At 42.3% G+C, this 24,414-nt stretch overlaps 2 protein-coding genes across 2 annotated transcripts in view; one reads left to right on the top strand and one right to left on the bottom strand.

Annotated features, from left to right (window-relative positions):
- The window catches only part of spata5 (spermatogenesis associated 5), a 107,372-nt gene extending 101,071 nt beyond the window's left edge, over positions 1-6,301 (bottom strand). The window contains exons 1-8 of the mRNA XM_031743024.2: positions 6,056-6,301; positions 3,635-3,759; positions 3,377-3,534; positions 2,942-3,000; positions 1,977-2,624; positions 1,713-1,842; positions 1,464-1,520; positions 329-452 (exon numbers count right to left, since the gene is read on the bottom strand). Of these exons, the coding sequence (XP_031598884.2) occupies positions 329-452; positions 1,464-1,520; positions 1,713-1,842; positions 1,977-2,624; positions 2,942-3,000; positions 3,377-3,534; positions 3,635-3,759; positions 6,056-6,227 (1,473 nt within the window). The 5' untranslated portion in view covers positions 6,228-6,301. The remainder of the gene's footprint in view (positions 1-328; positions 453-1,463; positions 1,521-1,712; positions 1,843-1,976; positions 2,625-2,941; positions 3,001-3,376; positions 3,535-3,634; positions 3,760-6,055) is intronic.
- A 608-nt stretch (positions 6,302-6,909) lies between these two features.
- nudt6 (nudix (nucleoside diphosphate linked moiety X)-type motif 6) lies at positions 6,910-24,396 on the top strand. Its single transcript, XM_031743019.2, has 5 exons — positions 6,910-7,245; positions 7,971-8,174; positions 19,879-19,934; positions 23,105-23,159; positions 23,520-24,396. The coding sequence occupies exons 1-5, from the start codon at positions 6,993-6,995 to the stop codon at positions 23,900-23,902; spliced, it is 951 nt and encodes a 316-aa protein (XP_031598879.1). The 5' UTR covers positions 6,910-6,992; the 3' UTR covers positions 23,903-24,396.
- Positions 24,397-24,414: the final 18 nt, after the last annotated feature.

Below are 24,414 nucleotides of genomic sequence, written 5' to 3'. Positions count from 1 at the left end.
GAGCCACGTTTGGCTGCAGAAAGACAAAGTATAAAGACATGTGTCTACTGAACAAGCAGTTACTGCTCAGTGTAATCCCAGCCTTCTAGCAATAATCATGCTAATGTAAAACAGACTGTTGTATTCATGTATAAAGAGAAGACATGTGAGCATCCTTTATGTGCTGCAGGCTGGCGAAATTCAGAGAAGATGACTCAGTGAGGTTCCAAAAAACTCAAACTTTAAAAAATCCTCAACAGCATGTAAGGTTATGCTCAAAAGAGCTGCCTTTAGTTTAATGCGGGAAAGCATTATTGCCGTAGTAGAGTACAATTACTCGGATACTTACTGAACCAATCCCATCCATCAGAGTCAGAAGAGAGGCAACAACTCGTTTCTCCACCTCATTCTGAGCTCCCTCTCGCTTTGGGCACAAAGCATCCAGCTCGTCAATGAAGATGATCGCAGGCTGCCTATCAAACCAAGTCAATTTTGAGAAACACATTGATTTATTGAAACATGTGAAAACGTAAATGGAAATACTGCACAGAGGGCAAAATATTGACTCTTTAGGCAATTTTTTTGACATAGAAGTCAGTATTTGATGTGTCCATCTTTATTCTTCATCATGGTAAAGCTTTCTCGTATTTTCTTTCATTCTTTAGAAATGGTTCTGCAGGCTTCCTGAAGAACCTTCAAAGCTCTTCTTTGGATGTCCCTTCCTTTTTCCTCCAATCTGTATCAAGATGATCCCACACTACTTCAGTAATATTTAGGTCCAGGCTCTGGGGAGGCCAGTTCATGACTGTTCCACTGTGTTTTTCTATCCAGGTAAGTTTTTACTGCATAGGCAGTGTGTTTGGGATCACTGTCATATTGAAAAATGAAGCTAATGCTAATCAGAACCTTCTCAGATGCTGTTGTACAGTGGATCAAAATCTGACAGTACTTTCTCCAACATCACCGGCTGAACTGCAGCTCTGAACCATGACAGAACCTGCACCACGTTTTACACATGACCATACTTCTCTCCTAACCTCGTCTCTACACACTGACAAGGACTTGAACCAAAACTGTGAAATTTGGATTTATCACTCCATAAGACCTGGTACCAATCTTGTGCAGTTAGGCACGCTTCGGTCTTCATTTCATGTTTCCCTTCCTCTTTTTAAAACAGACAGGAAGATGGTGACATCTTCCCACTGAGACCATTTCTGATGAAGCCTTGGGGACTAGTAGGTGGATCAAATGAAGGATTAGATGCTCTTTGTGAGGTCTTTGCTGGATTTTGCTTTTCATTTTTAACCTATGGCCCAGTACGAATGATAAATATGATAGTTCCACATCAACTGTGAGAGACCTCTGCACGTTTATGAATATAATAATGTAATTTAACATAAAAAGGAGAATTTAGGGATTTGCATACACAGAACTAAAAGTGACATACTATATTTATGAGTATAGGCAGCTCAGCGAAAATTTACCTCTGAGAGGCTTCTGTGAATATTTGTCTCAGTCTTGCTTCTGTTTCACCATAAAATCTGCAAAGAAATGAGACAACATGCTTCTTTAAGTCAGTGAATAAACTTTCCTCATTTAATCTGTGGCTTTGGATCATTTTTAAGGTGGTGAGTAAAATCTTGCTGTCATGGACACAAAAGTAAATTTTCCCCAAAATAATCTTCTGGGATAGAAATATGGTGCCATGAAGTTTTCAGGCTATATGACCATACTTGCTCATGATCTCTGGGCCATTTATCACCGTCATGTGGGCTCCAACTTCACTGGCTATGGCTCGTCCAATCATAGTTTTTCCTGTCCCTGGGGGACCATACAGAAGAACTCCTCTTGGAGGTGGGATCCCTGTGGTAGACAACCGCTTAAAATTAGAGATCTGACATTTAATGAGAGTCAGTAAATCTAACTGTAACACCTCACATCATAATGACATCACTGGGGGTTAGTTTCACAATACAGCATGGTATAATCTAACATACCATAGTTGGAAAACAGCTCGGGATGTTTGAGTGGAAGTTCGATGGTCTCTTTGATGACATCCAACTGACTACTGAGTCCACCAATCATGCTATACGTGACCTTTGACCCCTTAGCTTCTGCATCTGGATCTGTTTGGCCTACTCTGCTTTTAAATCTAACTTTAGTGGAGCATGACAGGCAGTAGAAGGTGTCAGTACTCAAAGCACCAGCAGGAGGTGCCGATGAGCTTTTCTCTGCCTGCTCTAAGATGAGTGAGCTCTCCAGACTCACAGCAGTCTCTACTGAACCTGCTGAAGGATTCAGGGAGTCGTGGGAAGGAGCTACAGGCTGTGAGGAGAGGGAAAGAGGCTGGGCTTGTCGGCATGGAGTGCTGGCTGCAGGACCGAGCTCTCTAGGTGTGTCTGTTGTTGAGTCGTTGTTGTCATCAACAGACAGCATGCTGAGCTGCAGGGAGAGCTCAGCTGATGTGGAGTCCAGCACAGAATTCATCACAGAGGGCTCTTCAGTATCAGGACTCGCTCCCAGGAGAGGAGCTGGTTTCTGGAGGGTGACGCCATCCTCCCCTTTTATGGTTTCAACCCGAAGGCTGCAAGAGCGGCCAAAATAACTCAAGGAAAGGACGTTCCCAGGCAGAACAATGTTCCCAGCTGATATAAGAGAGAAAATATATAGTAGTTATTCTAATAAAGGAAATCATCTGCTTGATTATGTTAAATTAAAGTACAAGCCATACAACCTAAAGTGTATGGATATTTAATTTTATTTTACTGTACAGCAGAGGGAAAAGAGGCTTGTGCATTTTCTGCAAAATATTAATAGCTTATAGTATAGTAGCTTATCCACCATGACACAGAACACACTTTTTAGTGTATATACTATACAGTAAAAAGACAGAAAAATGCAAAAGTCAGGTGTGTAAGAAGTATGCACTTTGTGGTGATGAAGATGAGGCGAAAGGACATACCCAGAGATCTCAGGAAGAAATCCTTGAATTCATCTGTTTCTAGTGTTTCATCTTTTGACCTGAAAAAAAGTTTCAGATGGTTGATAACTTACTGGAAACATTTTTCTCACAACTTCTTAGTGATCATTGACACTTGAACTGCAGTTGCATATTGTTTCCAGCAGATGGCAGCCTCGGCCTTCAATAGAAAAAAGTGGCTGCCAGTGAGTAATTTTTAAAGGTATGTATTCATTCAGCACAATACAATTAAAAGAACAACAACAAAAATAAACATAATAACTTTCATTAATGTACAATATATTGTAGGACTCTTCATTAGACTGGATTTATGTTGCTGGATGTACTTAAACTGGCAGCTGTGTGTATAGAGCAAACTGGAATAATAAATATATGTCTACAGACTTTTTCTTTTTTTAAATAAAAGGTAAACATTACCTGTTAGAGAGAACCACCTCTTCAGCCTGAAGCAAGGGACCTGTTATTGGGTGAAGCATCAACTCATCCCCTGTCTTTACTCTCAGGTTGTTCTGAGCACACTTCTGCAGGCCAACTTTTCCACCTGGAAAGGAGGCGACTGGCCAAGCCAAGCATACCTGAAAGTATCACAAAGGGTATCAGAGAAGAGGAGAGGAGAGGAGAGGAGAGGAGAGGAGAGGAGAGGAGAGGAGAGAAGAGAAGAGAAGAGAAGAGAACCTCCTGTTGTCCTGTGGTACTCGTCAGCAGCACGGGCCTCCCAATGCATACGCTGGCTGATTTCATTGAGTTGAGGCTGAGTTGGGCTAAAGTTGATCTGCAGCTTTTGGGCGTTTTGTCATCAGCTGTGAAGCAAATTCAAACAAATAATTCAAGAGAAGCTTTTAGAAATGATGGAAATGCTGCATATGTTCCCAAAGCATAAAATTATAGCATTACGTTTCACCTCATGGTTGTTACATAACTTGAATGTACTAAACTTCTTTTTGTGTTCAGCAGGAAATATTTTCATGAGCCTAAACAAGACAAACCACTTTCCCAAATTTCACACATGAACTAGATTACCTCAGTAAAAGGTAACTAAATAACAAGTATTTGATTGCTGGGTGGTGCTGACATTGTATTAAAGTGGGTTTGATCTGAAACACTGTTTACCTGATTTGAGGATGCACTAGTTTGTTACTAGTGGGGATTTTTGGTAACAGTGTTTTCATAATTTCATGATGACTTTCAGCTCTAAAAGACAGATTTGTACTTTCCAGGTTGTTTCTCCTCGCTAATAGCTAAGCTTAAGGTTTTTTTCATGGCTTAATTTGTTGTGCAGATGAAAGATTCAGAGTGAAAACCAGATGTTACAGCAGTGTTTTAGTTCAGATTCAAAAAATATGGTCAACAAATAAATGAAAAACAGAGAACTAAAAGAAAAAAGATAAGATCATGGCAAGTTTCTCCTACATCCGTAAACCCACCCACTCATTCAAAAAGCACAATGCATGCATAAAGTGCACTGTCTGGTGCACTTAGCAGTGCAATGACTGCAGGGATCAAAGCAGATGTGTAAAGTTTTGCTTCTCCACGTAATCAATGCTGCAAAAGTATTTTGTTATGTAACACAGATATGAGGAGTAGAACTGGAATAAGCCTACAAGCCCACCTGACACGTTGATTAGAGAATAAAAATGTGTTAGTAGCACAAAGCAAGAGGTGCTCTGTATTATAATATAAACTCTGCAATATTAAAGCCCCCGAGTAAAGACAATGCCAATTAAGAAAGAACTCGCTTTTAAAGGGAACTGAGTTCCAGTAGAACACCGGCTGAGAGAGGGAGGCAACCATCTGCAGTGATCGACTGGGAGATGAGAAGAAAGACATGACAAAACAGAAGATTATAGGCACAGTCAACAAACAAAAATAAAAGTACATAAAGGGGAAAAAAGTGGGGGATAGATGGGAGTGGAGGAGTTCTCAGTGCATCTGTCCCACAGTAGACTGAGTCTATAGCAGTATAACTAAGGGATTGTTATGGGTCATCAAATATAGCGCTCATTATAAGCTTTATCAAATCTTCAAAATAGAAAGAGCCCGGTAATAATTATAGTGTGTTAGACTTAAAAACAAGTTCCAAGCCACCAGGGTTTCTGTGATAAAGTTTTAGCAGCTATACCCCAAAAAGTTGACTCTGTTTATCTGGGCGTAGCGTTTTCAGTGAAACAGTGCATACTGGAGGTAATGCTCCTAAGAACCAACAGAACCACATCATCTGCTAAAAACAGAAGTGCTGTTCTCAGTTTCCCAAAGTGGATGCCCTCCTCAGCCTAGCCATGCCTTGAATTCCTGTCCATGAAAACAGGACCGGAGACACGTGGCAAACCAGGCAGAGTCATACCCACTGAAAATGTGCTTGAGTTTGTGTCAAGGATAAGGACACACCTCTCATTTTGGTTACAGAAGGACCTAATTGCCCATAACAGCAGGTCTTGGACCCCATCCTCCTGCAGTACATCAGGTGCCTGTAGGCATCTAATGTACATAAGCCTTCTCTAAATCTAGAAAGTGCGCACAGAGTGATGGTCAAGCCATTGCTCTTCCCGAATTCGAGGTTCAGCGATTTGCTGGAGCCTCCTTTCTCGCTGACTGGAATAAACTTTTCCCAGCAGCAGAGAAATTTCAGCACATTCTTATCTCACGTAGAAAGAAGGAAGAGACGAAACGAGGTAAGTGATTAGAAGAATGCAGGAATTGGGATAAGAGGTTAAGCAAGAACTATGTTTTTATTAGATTTGTTAAAGCAGCTGGACTATTCTGGAGGGTGTTGCGCATTTGGGCAATGGATGACCAGTGAATATAAAGAAAAAGAGAGAAAAAAAAAAGAGCCACAAATGCAAATCTAAACAATGCAAACAAGTTCACAAACAAATGCTGCAAACAAATGAAAAGAATAAAGGCACAAAGCTCAGAAAACGACTCTGAAGAAAAACAAATGGACCAGCAGCATCAGTGAGTACTGGTCCTGTCAGTGCAGCAAGCGCCATGCTGGGACTTCCATCTTCATAGTACAGGTAGCTTCGTTTGCACGGGGGTTATACCTGATTTATATAACACAGCCTGTTAAATGTTTAGACTCATGTCTCGTCTTCTTACCTTTTTCAATGAAGTCGATGACACTGAAAGAGTTCCAGTTCAAACTTTTGCAGCTTCCTCCGTCGGTGCGAGATGTTTGCAAGCTCGAAGAGTCATTTAGGCCCTCTTTCACTAAGGAGCTATCTCCTTCACTCGCTTTTTTTGTTTTGCTTTTATTTTTCTTTGAAGACATGGTAATTGCAAAAAGCTTCTCCACGTGAAGGCGGAAACATGTGTAAACATCAAGCGGTGTCGTAAACTTCCTGGTTAGCGTTTAGTCCCGCCTTCATTTACCGTAAATCCTCATATATACGAGCGCTTCCTGGCAGGTGGCAGCGGCATTTTTGTGTTTGTTTTGTAAAACACTTGTGTGTGGTATTTAAATATATATGTATATAACATATTACAAAAATAAAAATAATACCTGAAAAATATTAACCTCTCGTAGAAAATTTTCCTATAAGATTGTAGAGGTCGAGAGAAAGCAATGCGAAATTTCGCTGAAAAATTCTTTACTTTTACGTATTTGATTTTACAAGCTAGTATGAAACAAATAAAATTATTGCTCTTACTGCTTGGATGCGTTCTTAAATTCGGCATAGTTCTACTAAATAGCTAAGAAGCTCGGGATTTCTTTATTGCTAATAAACAGCAGATGCCATGTTAGAGAATGCAAAACAAGAGCTACAGTTAACAGTAGCTTGTGGCCAAAAAACCCGATCATTTACAGAATTAAATGGGTTAACTGGCAGATTCATTAGCCAATTTTAAGACTATCCAAGCGTTCCAAGCTAAAGTAATCTAAAAGAAATGCGAAAGGAGCTGTTTTAGTGGTTCATTACGGTATTTATGCAATTTCCTGCACGGAGGTTTACGCAACTGTACTGGACAGCTCATTTACCGGCTGTCAGCTGAATATATTCTGCTTTTATTCGGTTACTTATCGTGTTACCGTAATATGGCTGGCTGTACCTTTGTTGCCAGACTTTTGCCGTTGGCGAGAGGCCGCTTTTGTAATAACATGTCTCTCCCCGTACGCACAGCTACCCGTGCTTTTTCCTGCACTTTAACTTGTTCACAGCTTCAGCAAGTCCACGGGGTCAGCGCTTTAACGGGGAAAGTGGACCGATTCGGTGGAGTGACAGTGAACCTGGCTGAGGTCGGACTGCCGGGTGACATCAGCGAGAGCTCATTCAGCGGTTTACTGCAAGGTTTGTCGCCCTGAACTCTGCCTGCTGTGTAGGAGGAGAGAGAAGGCATCCTGTTTTCCCCAAAAGCTCTTAAATCATTAACCTGTCTTAACCAATGGTCTGTCAGTTATCTATAATAGGCCGGTACTGTTTGTAGATAAGGTATTATATATTGTTAAACTGCTCATAGCATCTAAGTCAAGGGAACATGTCTGGGGTATAAAAAATGTTTTTAAAATATGTTCTGTGTTGTTTCTCCGAGCAAAAGCAATACTACTTTTAAAACATTGATACTATTGTAATTACATTGCAATTACTGAAAGTTCTTCTTCGGGGTTTTACATGTTTTCATATGCTTCTTCTTTATTTTTTTCAGCTCAACCCTTCATTGAGCCAGCACTCGCTATCTTACTTAAATGTAAAATGAAAACTGTCAATGAGCAATTAAAAATGTCCCTTATCTATTTTTGTGGCTGCTTTAATCCAGTTAGCTGTTTTTCAGTTGTCCATCTTTAAACTCTACTCACATGAAAGCTACTTCCACCAGAAACGTGTCTGCTGTTTGTCATTCTCTCTTTATCTTTTCACATCTCTCTTGAGATTGTCTTCACAATTCAATTAGGTGCAAATGCCTTTTAAAAGCTTTTCACTTTTTATTATGTCACTTCTGCAACATATTAACTGTTTCTTTGTGTACTTTATAATTTATGGGAGATACAAAGTTAAACTGTATCTGAACTCTGCAGATTCTTTAGCCCAGTGGAAAGCAGAGGGGAAGGCAGCAGTGTGGCTTCGAGTACCCATCTCGCTGAGTCGATGTGCTGCCGCCGCCTCGGCTCACGGCTTCACCTTCCATCATGCCAGAAACGACTACGCCATGCTGGCTCTTTGGCTGGGAGAGGGGGAGAGCAGACTACCAGGTTTTGCAACTCACCAAATTGGAGTGGCAGGTAGAGATTTCTGTCCTGAAAGTTAGGGGGAAAAAAACTCCTCTTGACTCTGGTAGCAGTTTTTACAGGAAAAGTCTCACCTGAGGTCCTTTTATTACCATTACAGTAACCTACAGTGGCTACAGCACATGTCTCAAAAATGCAAAGTGATTCAGTGGGCCAGAACCCACTGGAAACCATAAGATTGAGTTATAAGAAAGCTACGAAGTGGACCTTTGGTTAAGATTATCCAATCAAACCAGTGGGTTCAAAGAGTAATAATATATATGCTAAAATACAGATAAAGTATGGGAAATAATTATTTGATCCCCTGCTGAATTTGTAAGTATGCTCAGTTACAAAGAAATGAACAGTCTCTCAGTTTTATGGTAGTTTCATTTTAATGTAGAGAGACAGAAAATCAACCAAGGGCTTCGTGGAGAACTCCTTGTTGCCAAGCACAGTGGTAAGACGTTTGTTTGTTGGTCACCAGGTTTGCACCCATCTCAGGAGGGATTTTGGCCCACTACACCTTTAAAGTGCTGTGAAAAAGTTTTTTTTTCTTTAAAAACATATTTTACACACCTACATGTTTCATATTGTGAAACAAATTATAATGATAGACAAAGATAACTCGAGTAAAGTGATGATTTCATTTATTAAGAGACAAAAGCTATCCAAACATACGTGGTGCTATGTGAAAAAGTAAAGCTAAAAACTGGTTGTGTCACCCTCGACAACAGGAACTGCAATCAAACATTTGCGAGAAGTCTTTCTTTCACAATGAGTTTTTCACATCGCTGTGGATTTCAATCTAATGAAGTCATCAATTAAAAACTATTTTGTTTTTATTCAAAGTGCCTTTTTTTCTTTGTCTAACATTACATGATCTGAAACATGTAAGTGTGACAAAAATGCAAAAAAATAAGTACTCAGGAAGGTGGCTGACATTTTTTCACAGCACTGTATTTACGGCCACTCTATGGAAGTTCTCTTTCAAACATTCGTTTTGGTGTCTCACTATGGGGAACGCTCTCTCAGCGTTTTCCTCAGAAGCCTCTATGTCATTACTCCAGCCAGCATTGGCTGGCAGTCATGACACTTGCATCAGGGAGGTGCCACACTCCTCCTGATAAAAGGGTGTGACGCAGCATCACCCGTCATTCAATTTCCTCTTCTCGCTTCTTAGAAACCTCATCTCTCCTGACTGTCAACGTGAGTGCTAGCTTAACTTTCCACATGAGCAAGCTAACACCTTGGTCACCAGGTGCTAGCACGGCTCGCTTTTCCAGTTGCCTGTTTTTCACTACAGAGCCAGATTGGAGAGTGTGTTAGCTGCTACCATGCACCTAGCACAACAGTTAGCTGACCAAGCTAACTGTCCTTGCTACACATGGTCACCAAGCCAAGTACCACAAGAGCTAGCCACCACACTAGCCAGGTCATATTAGCTCACCATAGCTACCCGACCAATTAAAAAAAAAAAGAAAGAAAAAAGATCAGCGTTAGCTGTCCAGCCATTCCAACCTACACCAAGCTTCCTTAATATGGCAGACTGTAAACTGCTGCCCAGAATTTGTCCCTCCGGTTGCACGATCTCAGGTTCAGATGTACATGAGGCTTGTGTGATGTGCCTCGGGCTGCAAAGCGCCCACACTGGGTTCATGCAAACTCTGCGCTTGCTTTACCCTGAAAAGCCTTTGTCGAAGGCTAGCCTGCCAGGCTAACCTGTCGAAGAAGGACCCAATGCTGTCTCCAATCGGCACACCGATGGAGCACACTGAGTCAGCCACACCAGGTACCAGCTGGGGCAACGAGATGGATATCGTCCTCCAGCTGGTGGACAATGCCGAGGTCAGCTGTGAAGCTATGTTGTCTGATTCCCTCAAGGCTAATGACGAGCTACTCATGGAATCCTCTGAGGGAGCGTCGGAACATCTTCTTTCGGACGAGGATGACAACGTTTTCTTTGCCCCTTCTGGTCAGAATTCTGCGACACAAGGGCTGATTGTGATAACCCCGGCACACAGTCCCGCGGCATGGAGCTATCGGCAGCTGAAAAGTTGGCAATCCCATGGCCCACAGTGACAACGGAGACCTCCACCTAGGCTCCCTAAAGCAAAGCGCACTACTAAGCAGGTACTGCCGCTTATCCCCGAATGCATGGACAAGGTCACACGCTGCTGGGCAAAGCCATTTTTGTCACCCAACCCTGTGCAGGGAGTGGTGGCATTTGACTGTGCTGGAATGAAGGAGAAGGGCATCTACCAAATTCCCATAGTGGAGAATCTGGTGGCTTCTCATCTCCACCGAAACCAGAAACTTTCCATATCATCTGTTCCATCCCTGCCCTCCAAGGCTGAACGCCTGCAGTCCTCCCTGGTTGACAAGGCTATACGCCTTGTCAACCAGTTCCCCAATCAGTTGCCACCACCATGAGGGCATTGAACACCTCATCACTCCTGCTAGCCTACTCGGCAGAGCTCCAGGACCAGACTGCTGCGAACCCGGATGCTAGCGAGCTGTGGGAAGAGCTGAGCGTCGTTACGGACCAGTTTCTCCACCTCACTAGAGCAGCAGTACAAGCGGCGGGCAGAGCTCTCAGCTCTCAAGATAGCTGAACTTGTCGGGACTTTCGGACAGAGAAAAACGTGACACTGGGCTTTTTAGGGACCACCGTTGCAACCATGCAAAGACGGTGCGAGGAAAAAAAAGAAAGAGGGAAAGGCCCTGTAGCTGTGTCTCCCTAGGAAGACCCAGGCTGTGCCTCCGCCTCCACCCAGTCACCGCACTTTTGCTCAGGTCACCAGCCATCCAGCCGGCGTGCCGACATTTAAAATCCCTTGCCGCCCAGGTCCACAGGTTGCGGCCCAGTGTCCCCTAGGATCGCAGAACCCTAAGACCTACTGGCCTAGGAAACACGTCCCACCTGGTGCCGCTCAGGGTGCCCCACCACCAGTCAAGCAGAAGCAAACTGCCTAACATCCCCCCACAGGGAGATCGGAGCCAGCCCAGCCCGGGCTCCAAGTTCACTTCAGGGCTCAGTTCCAGAGCCCGTACGAAGAAGTGTGTTCTGCCTCCGTCTTCCAGCGCCTGGGACTCGATTTGGATCCCGCAGAGCACATTCCAACAAAGAGACAACGAGACACTGTTCAGCTGACTCAAGCGTGTCACAGTCTCACAAAAGCACACTGTTTATTAAAAACTCACCCGTTGCATCCAGGCATGTTGCCAAAGGCACGTTGCCAAAGGCACGGGAAAAATGTGTGAAAAACACAGAAAATATGTTGAAAAACATAATGCCTTAACACCCCCAGGCACCGCCAGGGTCAATTTCCTCAGTGGTGTCCGGTCCCATGAACGCCGGTCAAGCACGGGCCACCCGTGCATGCACAGTCGGTCTGGGCCGCAGGACCAGTTTCCGCCACAAGAGGGAGCCAAAGTCCCATGTACTTTGGAGTGCCTGACTTTGGGGCCCCTGTCAGCAAGAATAGAGAGATGGCGAGCTCTCGCTGTGCCAGAGTGGGTTGTGAGGACATTAGAGCGAGGCTACCGTTTGTAATTCGCAACCACCCCTCCCAGATTTCACAGAGTAAAAGGCGAATCAGCTAGGATTCTGCAAGAAGAAATATCTACCTTGCTATCAAAGGGAGCAGTACGAGAAATACCCGAGGACCAGAGCCAATGCAGCTTTTACTCAAAGTATTTTCTCGTGCCCAAAAATGGAGGGGGACTACATCCGATACAGGACCTAAATCAGCATCTAAGGTCATACAAATTCAGGATGTTGACAACCACCACTCTGCCGCATGTAGTGCGCCCAGGCGATTGGTTTACATCCCTATTTACCCGCCTCACAGAAAATTCCTGAGATTTGCGTTTCAGGGCAGAATGTACAAGTACCAGGTCCTGCCATTTGGTCTCTCACTGAGCCCTCGTGTATTTGTGAAATGCACAGAGGCGGCCATAGCCCCACTGAAGAGGCGGGGCATCCGCATAGCAACATACATAGATGATTGGCTGCTGCTATCAGAGTCAGAAATAATGGGAAGAAAGCATACCAAGTTGACAGTGGATCACCTGATGGCTCTGGGTTTCACCATAAACTATGAAAAGTGTCCTGCAGCCAGCTCAGGCCATCTCTTTCATAGGAATAACTCCACCTCATACAGAGCGTGTCTCTCTGTGGACAGAGTAAAAAAGAAAATGCTATCACATGCCGGCATTTTCAGGTGGGAAGATATCTCCCATTCAGAAGATGCCTGCAGATGCTGAGATTAATGGCGTCTTCACTGGCAGTCATCCCACTAGGGGGTGTCACCGGGGGCTGTCACAGCCAGAAAGGTGTTGACCACAGACTGGGGTCCCACTCACGAGGACAGAGCAGTGAGCGGCAACTGGGACTCACGACAGAGGGGTGCTCACATAAACTGGCTAGAATTGCTAGCAGCGTTTCTAGCGCTGAGACACTTTCTTTAATTTGTCACACTCTAACCAGAGTGACAGAGAGAGGGCTAACAATGATATTGATCGCCCCAAGGTGGATGAGGTCCCATTGGTTAGCAGAAATTATGCCCCTTTTGTGGAGCGAACCTTTTCCTCTCCATCTCCGACGAGACCTAGTCTCCCAAGCCAGGGGGAAGAGTTTTCACTCTCACCCCGAGCACCTCGCTCTGTGGCTTGGCCCGTGAGAGGTTGAATCTGAGGATGGCAGGACTCCCACCAGGGTGTTATAACCACTATTCAGAGTGCTAGAGCCCCCTCCACAAGATCTTTGTATGAGAACAGGTGGAGGGTATTTGAGGAGTGTTGTGGAAAGTCTCACACTCTCTCCTTTCAGTGCTCTGTTACAACAATTCTCTCCTTTCTCCAGGAATTGTTAGATACTTTTCCACAATTTAAAGTATATCTAGCTGCCATTTCAGCCTGTCATGTGGGCTTCGTGGATGGCCCAGTGAGCCATTACCCCAGGGGTGGGCACCGAGGGCCGGTGTCCCTGCAGGTTTTCCATGTGTCCTTGAACCAACACAGCTGATTTAAATGGCTAAATTATCTCCTCAACACGTCCTGATGTTCTCCAGAGGCCTGGTAACGAACTAATCATGTGATTCAGGTGTGTTGACCCAAGGTGAGATCTAAAACCTGCAGGGACACCGGCCCTCGGGGCCTGGAATTGCCCACCCCTGCATTACCCACTAGTCTGCCGTTTTATGAAAGGGGCACGACGGCTCCACCCGGTGTCTAAATCTGTTGTCCCCACATGGGATTTATCCCTGGTGCTGGGGGCCTTTGTGCCCCAAAATCCTCATCTCCAATGCACCCCATTGGAGCTAGAAGCTTTTTGCCCCCTCCTTTCAACTCCCCTGAACAGGAGTACCTACATGCTCTCTGTCCAGTTAGGGCTTTATGTACCTATTGTCATGTTACGGCTGTGTGCAGACAGGAATAGGACCCAAGGTGCAGACTCCGGAGACAAAACGGTGAACTCAAAACAGCTTTATTGCTGAACAAAGAAAATCTACAAAACCTAAACTGAAAAGAATCTAACAAAACACACACAGGGAGCCACAGGGAGATACACACAGCATGAGGGACGACGCGACACTGACTCAAAGAAACACAGGGTTTAAGTACACTGGGAAGTAACGAGGGGAATGAGACACAGAAGGAGGGCACAGCTGGGAGAAATCAGAACTAACAAGACAAGGAAGCAAAGCCAGACACATTAACATAAGACACGCACCTCCAAAGTAAAACAGGAAACATAACACAGACTGAACTTAAAGACACAGACTCACAGGCAGGCACTGCAACAGAGGGAACAGAGACGGTAGGAACAGGGCAGACACAGACACTGACTGGACACGAGGATATAGCCGACAGGGGATATAGCAACTAAGGATAACACAGAGACATAAACCATCAGACAGAACTTCAACAAAGAAACCAAAGACTAGAAATGATAAACAATATAATAAACTCAAAAGCCCTGGGTCAACGACCCAGGCATCCTAACACCTATCTAGAGAGACCAAAGGCTTTCAGGAGGTCGGATCAGCTGTTTGTTTCCTGGGCTAAACCACATGTTGGGAAGCCCATTAGCAAACAATGCATTTCCCACTGGATTTTTGAGGCGATCCAACTGGCTTATTCCAGCATGGGTCTGTCACTGCAGCGTCTCTAGCCCACACTGTGTGGGTTCCCACAAGACCTCCTAAGGTGGCGGTCAGTCATTCAGATGGGCTTATCTGGCAATACAGGAGTCTGCATATCCCCCTAGTGAGACACTGAAACGAATGTTTGAAAGAGAACTAGAGGTTACTCTATTCCGTAACCCCCATTCTCTGATAACATGTGTGAGGTGTCTCACCAGATCACCCTCCTTTCACGAAGCGAGGAAGAGGTGAGCTTATCTTGAATGACGGGTGACACTGCATCACACCATTTTATAGGGAGGAGGGTAGACCCTCCCTGGCGCAAGGCGTCACGACTGCCAGCCAATGCTGGCTGGAGTAAATACATAAAGGCTTCTGAGGACAACGCTGAGAGAGCGTTCCCCATAGTGAGACACCTCACTCATGTTATCAGAGAACAGGGGTTACGGAATAGAGTAACCTCAAGTTCTGTTCTGTCTACTTGAACATTTGCGTCCACAGTGTGCACTGTATCTTCTCCAGTATGAATTTCCCTGAATTGCCTTTTAGGGAAAAGGACAAGTTGCAGTGAGTCAAACTGGGCAAGTAGAACAGGTGTTTGTGGCCAGAAAACCCTTGTTTTCGTTGTTATATGCCAGTACTGGATTGCACAATGAAATTCAGCAAAGTTCTGGTTATTTCTGTCAAATGTTCTCCTTCAGACAGAACTCCATCGGGACAATCTGACCCTGTGGAATGAATTCAGAATGCATAACCCTGTAAATGTTGAAAAACCTGCAGATATCCTCTTGTTTCTCTCTGTACAAGTCTGAGGTCCGTGGCAGATGTGCAAGAACAAGTGATCAGGATGATACTTGTGAGGGTCATTAAACAAAATAGCCGTAGAGCTGGAACCAATCCAAAAGTGTACAAATTTAAATAAATTTATTTTTTTAGGTTTTCTGAGTAAAGCTGCTGAACTATTTGATCATATCTTGTCACCTCCTGGTAGTTTTTACACCAACCTCTCAGTGGAAAGAGTTTGTGCTATGAAAGAGAGAATCTCATCTGTGGATGATTGAGCCGAGCACAAACTGCTTCAGCACATTTTACCAAATGACAATTGTTATGGACACAAAGTCTATGTAAACCCGTCAGCGATGACAACTGCCCTCCGCATTTGTTTCCTATATGAATGAGTGCCTTGCGTGTTGCGAGTGGTTGTGTAACAGAATCTTTCAGATGTGACAAAAGATGTAAAAGTGCTGAAAAATCAAACTGTATTCTGCTGTCACTTTTAAATTATTTTTAAATAGCTAAAGCTGGAGTAAACTGTGACCTACATTTGGTGCTAACACAAAACACCAGTAGTTTATTATCATCTTTAAATGGATAAAAGCTTGTTTGTCATTTGGGATTTGCTTTTTTCAACTCTGGCTCATTTCACTTACGCAAATGGAAATTCACTCAGGACTGACTGTGAAGAGACGATCAACAGGAAAAGGAGTTGCTCAGCCCGAGTGCTAACTTTGTGATTGTCCAGCAGAGGGCAGAGTGCCATTTATACCTTTACCAAAGAGTAGATGCACTTGAAGCATGTCAGAACATGTCCAGAGCATCTTTCTGAGGAATGGGGACCAGAAACTCCCTTTTTTAGATGCCAGATTTGTTTGATGATGAAACTGGGTTCAAGAATCTGAAATACACAGCTGTTTAGATTTCAGTTTCCTTATGTGTGTGCTGACTGTGGCTCTTGATTATTTTCACAAAGATACAGCGATAGGGCCAAAGTATAACTCATGATTGGAAAGCAGTCATCCATTAAATCCTCTGTCATCCATATCCCTGATGTCCTGCCAGACTCAGATTTTACCCAATAAGAGAGTAAAAAGGTTATTTTTCACAACTCGTTCTTATTGTAGTTTTGGCCAGTACTCACTAATAACACTGTCAATTAATGTCAGAAGTTATTTGAGAGTCATAACGGCCTAATTTGACTCCTAATAAAAAACAAAAGAGTAAAAGTTACTGGGAAAAACACAACTGTTTTTCACATTGCAGAGCCTTTGATTAAATCTCTAAGATAACTACAAAGGTGGGCAGGCACACTTTAGTGTCACCTCTAAACCTGTAGCAGTCTCTTCATTTTGTAGCTTGTTATTTAGCCAGAGATTTCAGTTCCTTTTTATTTAAGCTAGGAAATTCACTTTGTTCATCACACTTAGCAGAGCCTTTTTTCAGTGGTCCAGGTAAACTACTTTCCATGTCTCTGTGATGCAGTGGAAAAACACTTATAGGGCTCAAATTAACTGCCGCTCTTCAATATATGTTTTTATTTTATATTTGTAAGTATTTTTTTAGTTTCCATTGGGAAGGGAATTTGATTCTCCCTAACCAATCGCTACAGCTGCATCAACCTGAATCAAGCATTATTTTAAATTAACATTGATGCCTAGTTTTATCTGTAGAAGACGTAATTACAAGTAAACAACAATGCTGGGTGATTGTCTTGTTACTCTTTCCTTCTTCCTCTTCTTCTTAGTTATTTCTCCTACTTTTTCCTCCTTGGTTCCAGGATACAGTTTGAAGACGCTTGCCAACTGTTTTATATTTAAAACTTAGTGGGCTTGAAGCTCAGATTCATAATGACCTCATAATGTAAAGATAAGAGCATGAACCTGTAATTGTTTGCAATACCAAAGAGTAGTAGACAAACATGTGTGAAATATGAAGTAAGTGGCTCAAAGTTTAACTATACAATTAAGTGATTAACAGTTTTTTCTATTGAATCCACAGTTTGTTTGTTTTTTAGTCTCGTACTGTAATTCTTGCTCCCCGCTCCTCATGACCATTTTATTTCTTGGACTGAGGGCTACATAATGATAGCCTCCCTTAGCAGAAACCAGGCCTCCTCCTGCGCCATATGGCACAGGGACTGGGGATGACATCAATTTCCACTTGGAAGTCCAAGTCAAGCCTTTAGGAAGACACATCCCTCTTTACGCATCTGTGACATTCATTTGAGGAGGCTTGTCTTGGTCGGTCAGACAGAGCAACCGGAAAAGAAAGTGGCTCATTTTTCCTCCTCCTCCTCAACTGTCAGCAGCAGTGCATAACTGCCTTGCTTAGTCACTAGCTGCTGAGAAACATCAGAGAAAAACTGTAAATGTTGAAGTCGGATGTCCACAAATTTCTCAGCTGAGTCACTCAGACTTTGTAACTGTAGAAAGTAAAGCAATTTGCTGTTCCACAGAAACAATTTTTAGTTAACCTTCTGTTTTGGGAAATTGTCTGAGTCTTGGTCTTGTTCATTTAGAAGATTTGCAGTTCATTAAAATTTGTTGTTTTCAGGAGATATTCTATATGTATGGCTAGTATTACTTTAAATGTAGTGCCGATGAGAAATCAGCTGATATCAAGATTTTATACATTATCAATAGATCGCATCAATCCTTGTGTCTGACAGGCTTGCAAAAGTATTCGAAAAGAACTTTCCCACATTTTGTCACATTACAGCCACAAACATGAATCAATTTTATTGGAATTCCAGGTGAAAGACCAATACAAAGTGGTGTACACGTGAGAAGTGGAACGAAAATCATACATGATTCCAAACATTTTTTACAAATAGATAACTGCAAAGTGGGGTGTGCGTAATTATTCAGCCCCCTTTGGTCTGAGTGCAGTCAGTTGCCCATAGACATTGCCTGATGAGTGCTAATGACTAAATAGAGTGCACCTGTGTGTAATCTAATGTCAGTACAAATACAGCTGCTCTGTGACGGCCTCAGAGGTTGTCTAAGAGAATATTAGGAGCAACAACACCATGAAGTCCAAAGAACACACCAGACAGGTCAGGGATAAAGTTATTGAGAAATTTAAAGCAGGCTTAGGCTACAAAAGATTTCCCAAGCCTTGAACATCCCACGGAGCACTGTTCAAGCGATCATTCAGAAATGGAAGGAGTATGGCACAACTGTAAACCTACCAAGACAAGGCCGTCCACCTAAACTCACAGGCCGAACAAGCAGAGTGCTGATCAGAAATGCAGCCAAGAGGCCCATGGTGACTCTGGACGAGCTGCAGAGATCTACAGCTCAGGTGGGGAATCTGTCCATAGGACAACTATTAGTCGTGCACTGCACAAAGTTGGCCTTTATGGAAGAGTGGCAAGAAGAAAGCCATTGTTAACAGAAAACCATAAGAAGTCCGTTTGCAGTTTGCCACAAGCCATGTGGGGACACAGCAAACATGTGGAAGAAGGTGCTCTGCTCAGATGAGACCAAAGTGGAACTTTTGGCCAAAATGCAAAACGCTATGTGTGGCGGAAAACTAACACTGCACATCACTCTGAACACACCATCCCCACTGTCAAATATGGTGGTGGCAGCATCATGCTCTGGGGTGCTTCTCTTCAGCAGGGACAGGGAAGCTGGTCAGAGTTGATGGGAAGATGGATGGAGCCAAATACAGGGCAATCTTGAAGCAAACCTCTTGGAGTCTGCAAAAGACTTGAGACTGGGCGGAGGTTCACCTTCCAGCAGGACAACGACTCTAAACATAAAGCCAGGGCAACAATGGAATGGTTTAAAACAAAACATATCCATGTGTTAGAATGGCCCAGTCAAAGTCCAGATCTAAATCCAATCGAGAATCTGTGGCAAGATCTGAAAACTGCTGTTCACAAACGCTGTCCATCTAATCTGACTGAGCTGGAGCTGTTTTGCAAAGAAGAATGGGCAAGGATTTCAGTCTCTAGATGTGCAAAGCTGGTAGAGACATACCCTAAAAGACTGGCAGCTGTAATTGCAGCAAAAGGTGGTTCTACAAAGTATTGACTCAGGGGGCTGAATAATTATGCACACCCCACTTTGCAGTTATTTATTTGTAAAAAATGTTTGGAATCATGTATGATTTTCGTTCCACTTCTCACGTGTACACCACTTTGTATTGGTCTTTCACCTGGAATTCCAATAAAATTGATTCATGTTTGTGGCTGTAACGTGACAAAATGTGGAAAAGTTCAAGGGGGCCAAATACTTTTGCAAGCCACTGTAGTGACAGACAAGCAGATCACATACAGTCAGTGTTAAGAGTCACCAATTAATCTAGCCCCATGCATGTCTTTGAACTGTGGGATGTTGGGATACACTGCCGGAACACATGGGAGAACATGCAAACACACAGAAAGGCCCCGGACTGGATTTTATCCCAGAACCTCCTTGCTTTGAGCCAACAGTGCCAACCACCTCAAGTCATTACAGTTTTAGTTCACCAAATTACTCAAATCTTCCAGCTTGTCCTGCTCAGCAGCCCAGACTGTTACCATCTTGATGTATTTGTAGGTCAGAGATTTGAAGCAAAACAGAAAACGAACAAATCAGCTGTTATCTTCTGAAGTCTGACAGCAGCCTTCTTCTCCACGTCATGCATGTTTTATGTGTCCAACCAAATGATTTATTTTGTGCCAGTCTACTGCCACATTTTGCTTAAAATTATTACGATTTATATGCAAAATGTGAACCAGCATACAGGGAGACAGGTGCTTGAATAATATATAAAATTAATGTCTGGCTGATTGTTTTGTCCAGGTGCAGTTGTTGATGAGTCCAATGCAAAGGTCCTTGTTGTCCAAGACAGAAATAAGGTATCTGTATGACTTTATTATTTGAATGCACTATACACCTTATATCTACACATCTTATATCCTCCTAAAAGCTGATCTGTCCAATATCAGTCACATAAATGAACCACTGATGGATCAGTCATGCTGCTGTTAAAATGTGGATGATTAGTATTTGTTTATTTAGTAACTTGGGCCTCTGTTGACTCAAACCTTGGCTGGAAATCCGTTCACACTTAACATAACTCAACACAAAATTAACTGACCTCAAGCAAACATGATGTTTACATGAGTTGAATGCACTCAAACAGCTCTGTGTGCGTCTGTAAGCTCTCACAGAGCCCTGCTGTAGTGCTCATGGTGTTTTGAGGTTAACTTATAACAGGCCTCTTTTGAATCCTCTTCGACACAGCTTTGTTTGCATTTTCAGTCAGCCCAAACAAGATTGCTAGCAATTTCGAAAAGTGATTGTGTAATGTCGATGTTATTTGGGAACTTTTAGTCTCATAAGATGTCATCGATGTCATCTATAAGTTGTTAACACCTTTTCAAATAAGCAGCCTAAACTAAAGTGGAAAATCTGATATCAGGGAATTTTGATCTTGAGCATAGTATGGAACCATCATGGTCAGTTAAAAAGAAACCAAAATGAAATGCAGGACAGCAACAGCCAAATTCCTGAAGTTAAGGTTTCAAAACATTTGCAAACCAAAGTCTGACATTATGGTGGCTGTATACATCTTTTATTACATTATGTGTTATTTGCTTGTAATTAATAGAGACAGGTTCATACATTAAGAGTGTCAAATATAAGGTCCTGGGCCCAAAATCGGCCCAGCAAAGACTCTATTCAGGCCACTGCATGGCACTGGAAAAAGTCGATGGCATACATTTTTGCCAATTTAGACTTTTAACGTTATTTTCATAAATTTTATAAGTTTTCTGGTAGCATTTTATTACAGCTCAGGAATAAAGTGGTAACAGTAGTGTAACAAGGCAGAAATGAGAATGTATATAGAGAGAGTTTAAACTATAATAATCTCATTATAAAAATGTAATATTGACTGCTGTTTTAGCATATTTGGATAGTATTACTATATTATAATGCTTGAATTAATCCTACATCAGGTTCCAAGCATTCTAATTTGTTTAAAAGCAATACTGTAAATATTATATGTGATGTCTGGATTATTAAATGGAAACATCTGTAGCAGTTTCTCTGTAATGAGCAGGAAACAGCTGCAAATTCCAAAGCCGCCGGTTTCTATTTGATAACATATCATATTATATGTTAGATAGATAAAAAGTGCTATCAGTTTTCCTCCTGATAAAGTCCTCTGTGAAGTAATTAAGTAATACAGAAACAATTAGGTGACATTAAAGTTTCTGTTTTTTCACTACTATCTACTATAGATTTTTTAAATATGTGGCCTACATTGTAAAATGAGTTTGACATCCCTGTCATACATGAACATTTGAGTATGTGATTTAATGATTCCTTCCCATGTACTCCATGTGTATGTATATAAGAGTATTGGCTATACGAAATCTCCAGTGTAAGAATTTGCTGCTTTCTCATCATTACATCACAATATTTTGAACTTCTGTGGGAGTTTGGGCTGTTGTTTTAACCCCAAACCCCAAATCGATATGACTAAAAACTCAGATTTTGACACTTTCAGCAGCTTTGCATATAATGTCAGTATTACCTGTGCTGGCATGCCACAAAACCAGCACATGAGCATGTTCTGCAAACATCAAATGGAACACATGTACCATTGTTCACTGTCAAAGAAAAACAAAGTGGCAAAAGGCTGGACCTCTACATGAAAAAAACATCTCTCAAATTTCTGCTAGAAATAAAAGAAGCAATCAGTGCCAAACCCAACCGAAACTATTGCAGTCCTGATCCAAGAGGTTTGACCTATGTACACAGGATCCAGATTTATTAACCCAGTTATTATACTGAGGTATAGGTACAAATATTATATTTAAAACCTTTTTTTAAGTTAAGAGACAGATCTTAACTTAAAGAATCTAGATCACTTAACATATCCATATGTTGCATTATAAATGACAGATTTTGCTTACATCTAACATGTGTACCAGTCTACAGTCATGGGAGCATGTAATGTATTTTGTCCCAAAGCAGAGACGAGCAGTTAGTGGCCTGGAAGTGTAGAGAGTCTTCTATCTCCTCTTCCCCTGCTCCTCCTCCTTCTTTCCTCCTCCCTATCGAGCTGTTTACTGGAAACGGGCTTTATAACAGTCTGGCCCTTTGGCAGTAGAACGTTTCTTACAGGCCGAGTCTGTTCAGAGCTTGCTAAGGGTTATGAACTTCCTGAAAAGAAACCAAACTTTATCACTCTTGCAGGACATATTCCCAGTGGGCTCAAGGTAATTATATCCATCAGGGAGCTGAATGAGGTAATGGTAAGAGTGTCTAACCATCGTGCAATGACATTTACGCAGCATTTCTCGGTAGATTTAGTGTGAACAGATTGCGTACGGTCAGCATTCTTACAGCACTTCTTTGGAATGATTTTACATTCAGCTGTGTGTGCTGCTGTGGGGAAGAGAGAGAGACGCTCGACTTTTAAGAACCTCAACAATTATTGTTACACAAAGTCTCTTTATTTCTTTCTACCAGCACACTTTAGAAACCGTTCCAAAAATATAGCATTTGGTTTACAATACATGAAAATAAATGCCGTAGTGCATTTGTGTTCCTCACAAAGAGAGAATCTGCAAGGGGAAAAAAGCGCAGCACATTCTTTAAGTAACTACAAAAATATATATACACAGACATCATAATTTAACCAGCAGCATACTGTCATTAAATATCAAAGGTAAGTGGTGAAACTGTTTTGGAAGACGCACTTCACCGCAGCAAATGTAAAAGTCTCCAGAGTGAGGAAATAAACCTAAAACATAACATGAAAGGATGCTCAGACTGGAGCATTGAACATTTCTCATCTCATTATTACAGCTTGATCCATGGTCATTTTCTAACTGAGGAAACAAAATGTGATATTATTTTTTTTAGCCACTAATTTTAGGAAATAAGTGACTTTAGACTAAGACTGAAATAGACCTTGTTGCAGTGTACATGTTGATAATAATCTAATATACATTTACAGCAGTGCCATATATCACAATTGACGTTAAATTTGAACTTTGCTCTGGAATTTCAGACAAAGAATGCTTGGAAGTTTCCCGGTGGTTTGTCTGATCCAGGAGAAAATATTGGTGAGTGTCACGCTCGACAGAGCAAAAGAACTAATACAGTACATGTAGCTAAATTCTTTGGAGTGTAGCATTATACTTAAAGATGATACATATACATTCATTTGAACTATACAAAATAAGGCACATGATATATATGCAAATCCTTCAAATTCACCTTTTCTTTTAAAAAGCAGCTTTAAAATTATGTACATGACCCAACCCGAAAAGCAGCATCAAATGTTCAAAAATATATGTGTATTTTCCTTTTTCCCTTCTTAACGCCATCTGCAAGGTAATACTGACAGTGGAATTGGATCATCGTTCCTAGATCAAAGTCTTTTAAATGCCTCCATGTATAAATGTTAAATAAATCTTTCTCAGGTACGACTGCTGTTCGTGAAGTGTTTGAGGAAACTGGTGTTCGCTCCGAGTTCAGATCTCTGCTAAGTATCCGGCAGCAGCACAACCACCCCGGTGCCTTCAGCATGTCTGACATGTACATCATCTGCCGTCTGAGCCCGCTAACCTACGAGATCAACTTCTGCACTCAGGAGTGTCTACGCTGCGAGTGGCTGGACATCAGCGAGCTGGCCAAAACCAGCGAGACCACGCCCATCACCACTCGCTTAGCCAGTCTTCTGCTTCATGGCCTTGAGCACGGCTTTGATAAGATCGACCTCAACATGGAGGAGCTTCCTGCTGTTTACTCTGGGAGGTTTTACCAGTTATATTACAGACAGCTTCCCACGATACTAAAATTATAGGAGCTCCACAGATCACCTCATTGTAGCCAGATATGGTGAAGCACGGTTGTCACCATTACTCCTATATTAAAAATCTATTTATAACTCGACTGTTACTTTTGAAGAATTACAGTGTAACCAGTTGGATTAAAAACACACTGCAAATTTTATGATGCTTTTTGCATCTGCATTGCTGCAGTTTTAAATGTTTTATTTAACACGTCTTGGTGGCCACGTTCAAAACCCAAAGTTTTCCTCTCCATGTTGGTCATTTACATCAGCGGTCTCCAACCCCCGAGTCATAGGGTACATAGGGCTTTTTCTTTTTGGTACCGGTTTTATTTTGTTGTATTTATCAGCGACACCTTAAAGGCCAGTCTGTGAAAATATTGTCGGACATAAACCGGTCCGTGGCCCAAAAAAGGTTGGGGACCGCTGATTTAAATGACTTTTTCACAGTCAGTAATATGGTGATGACAAGGCAAAGCAATGTCTTTAAAATGTTGTGCTGTGATTTAAAGATTGTGTTTCTT

Source organism: Oreochromis aureus, linkage group 2, assembly GCF_013358895.1.
Source record: "Oreochromis aureus strain Israel breed Guangdong linkage group 2, ZZ_aureus, whole genome shotgun sequence".
NCBI classification, from domain to species: Eukaryota; Metazoa; Chordata; class Actinopteri; order Cichliformes; family Cichlidae; genus Oreochromis; species Oreochromis aureus.
Note: the sequence above shows the minus strand (reverse complement) of the source record. Positions and strands in the feature narration are given on the sequence as shown.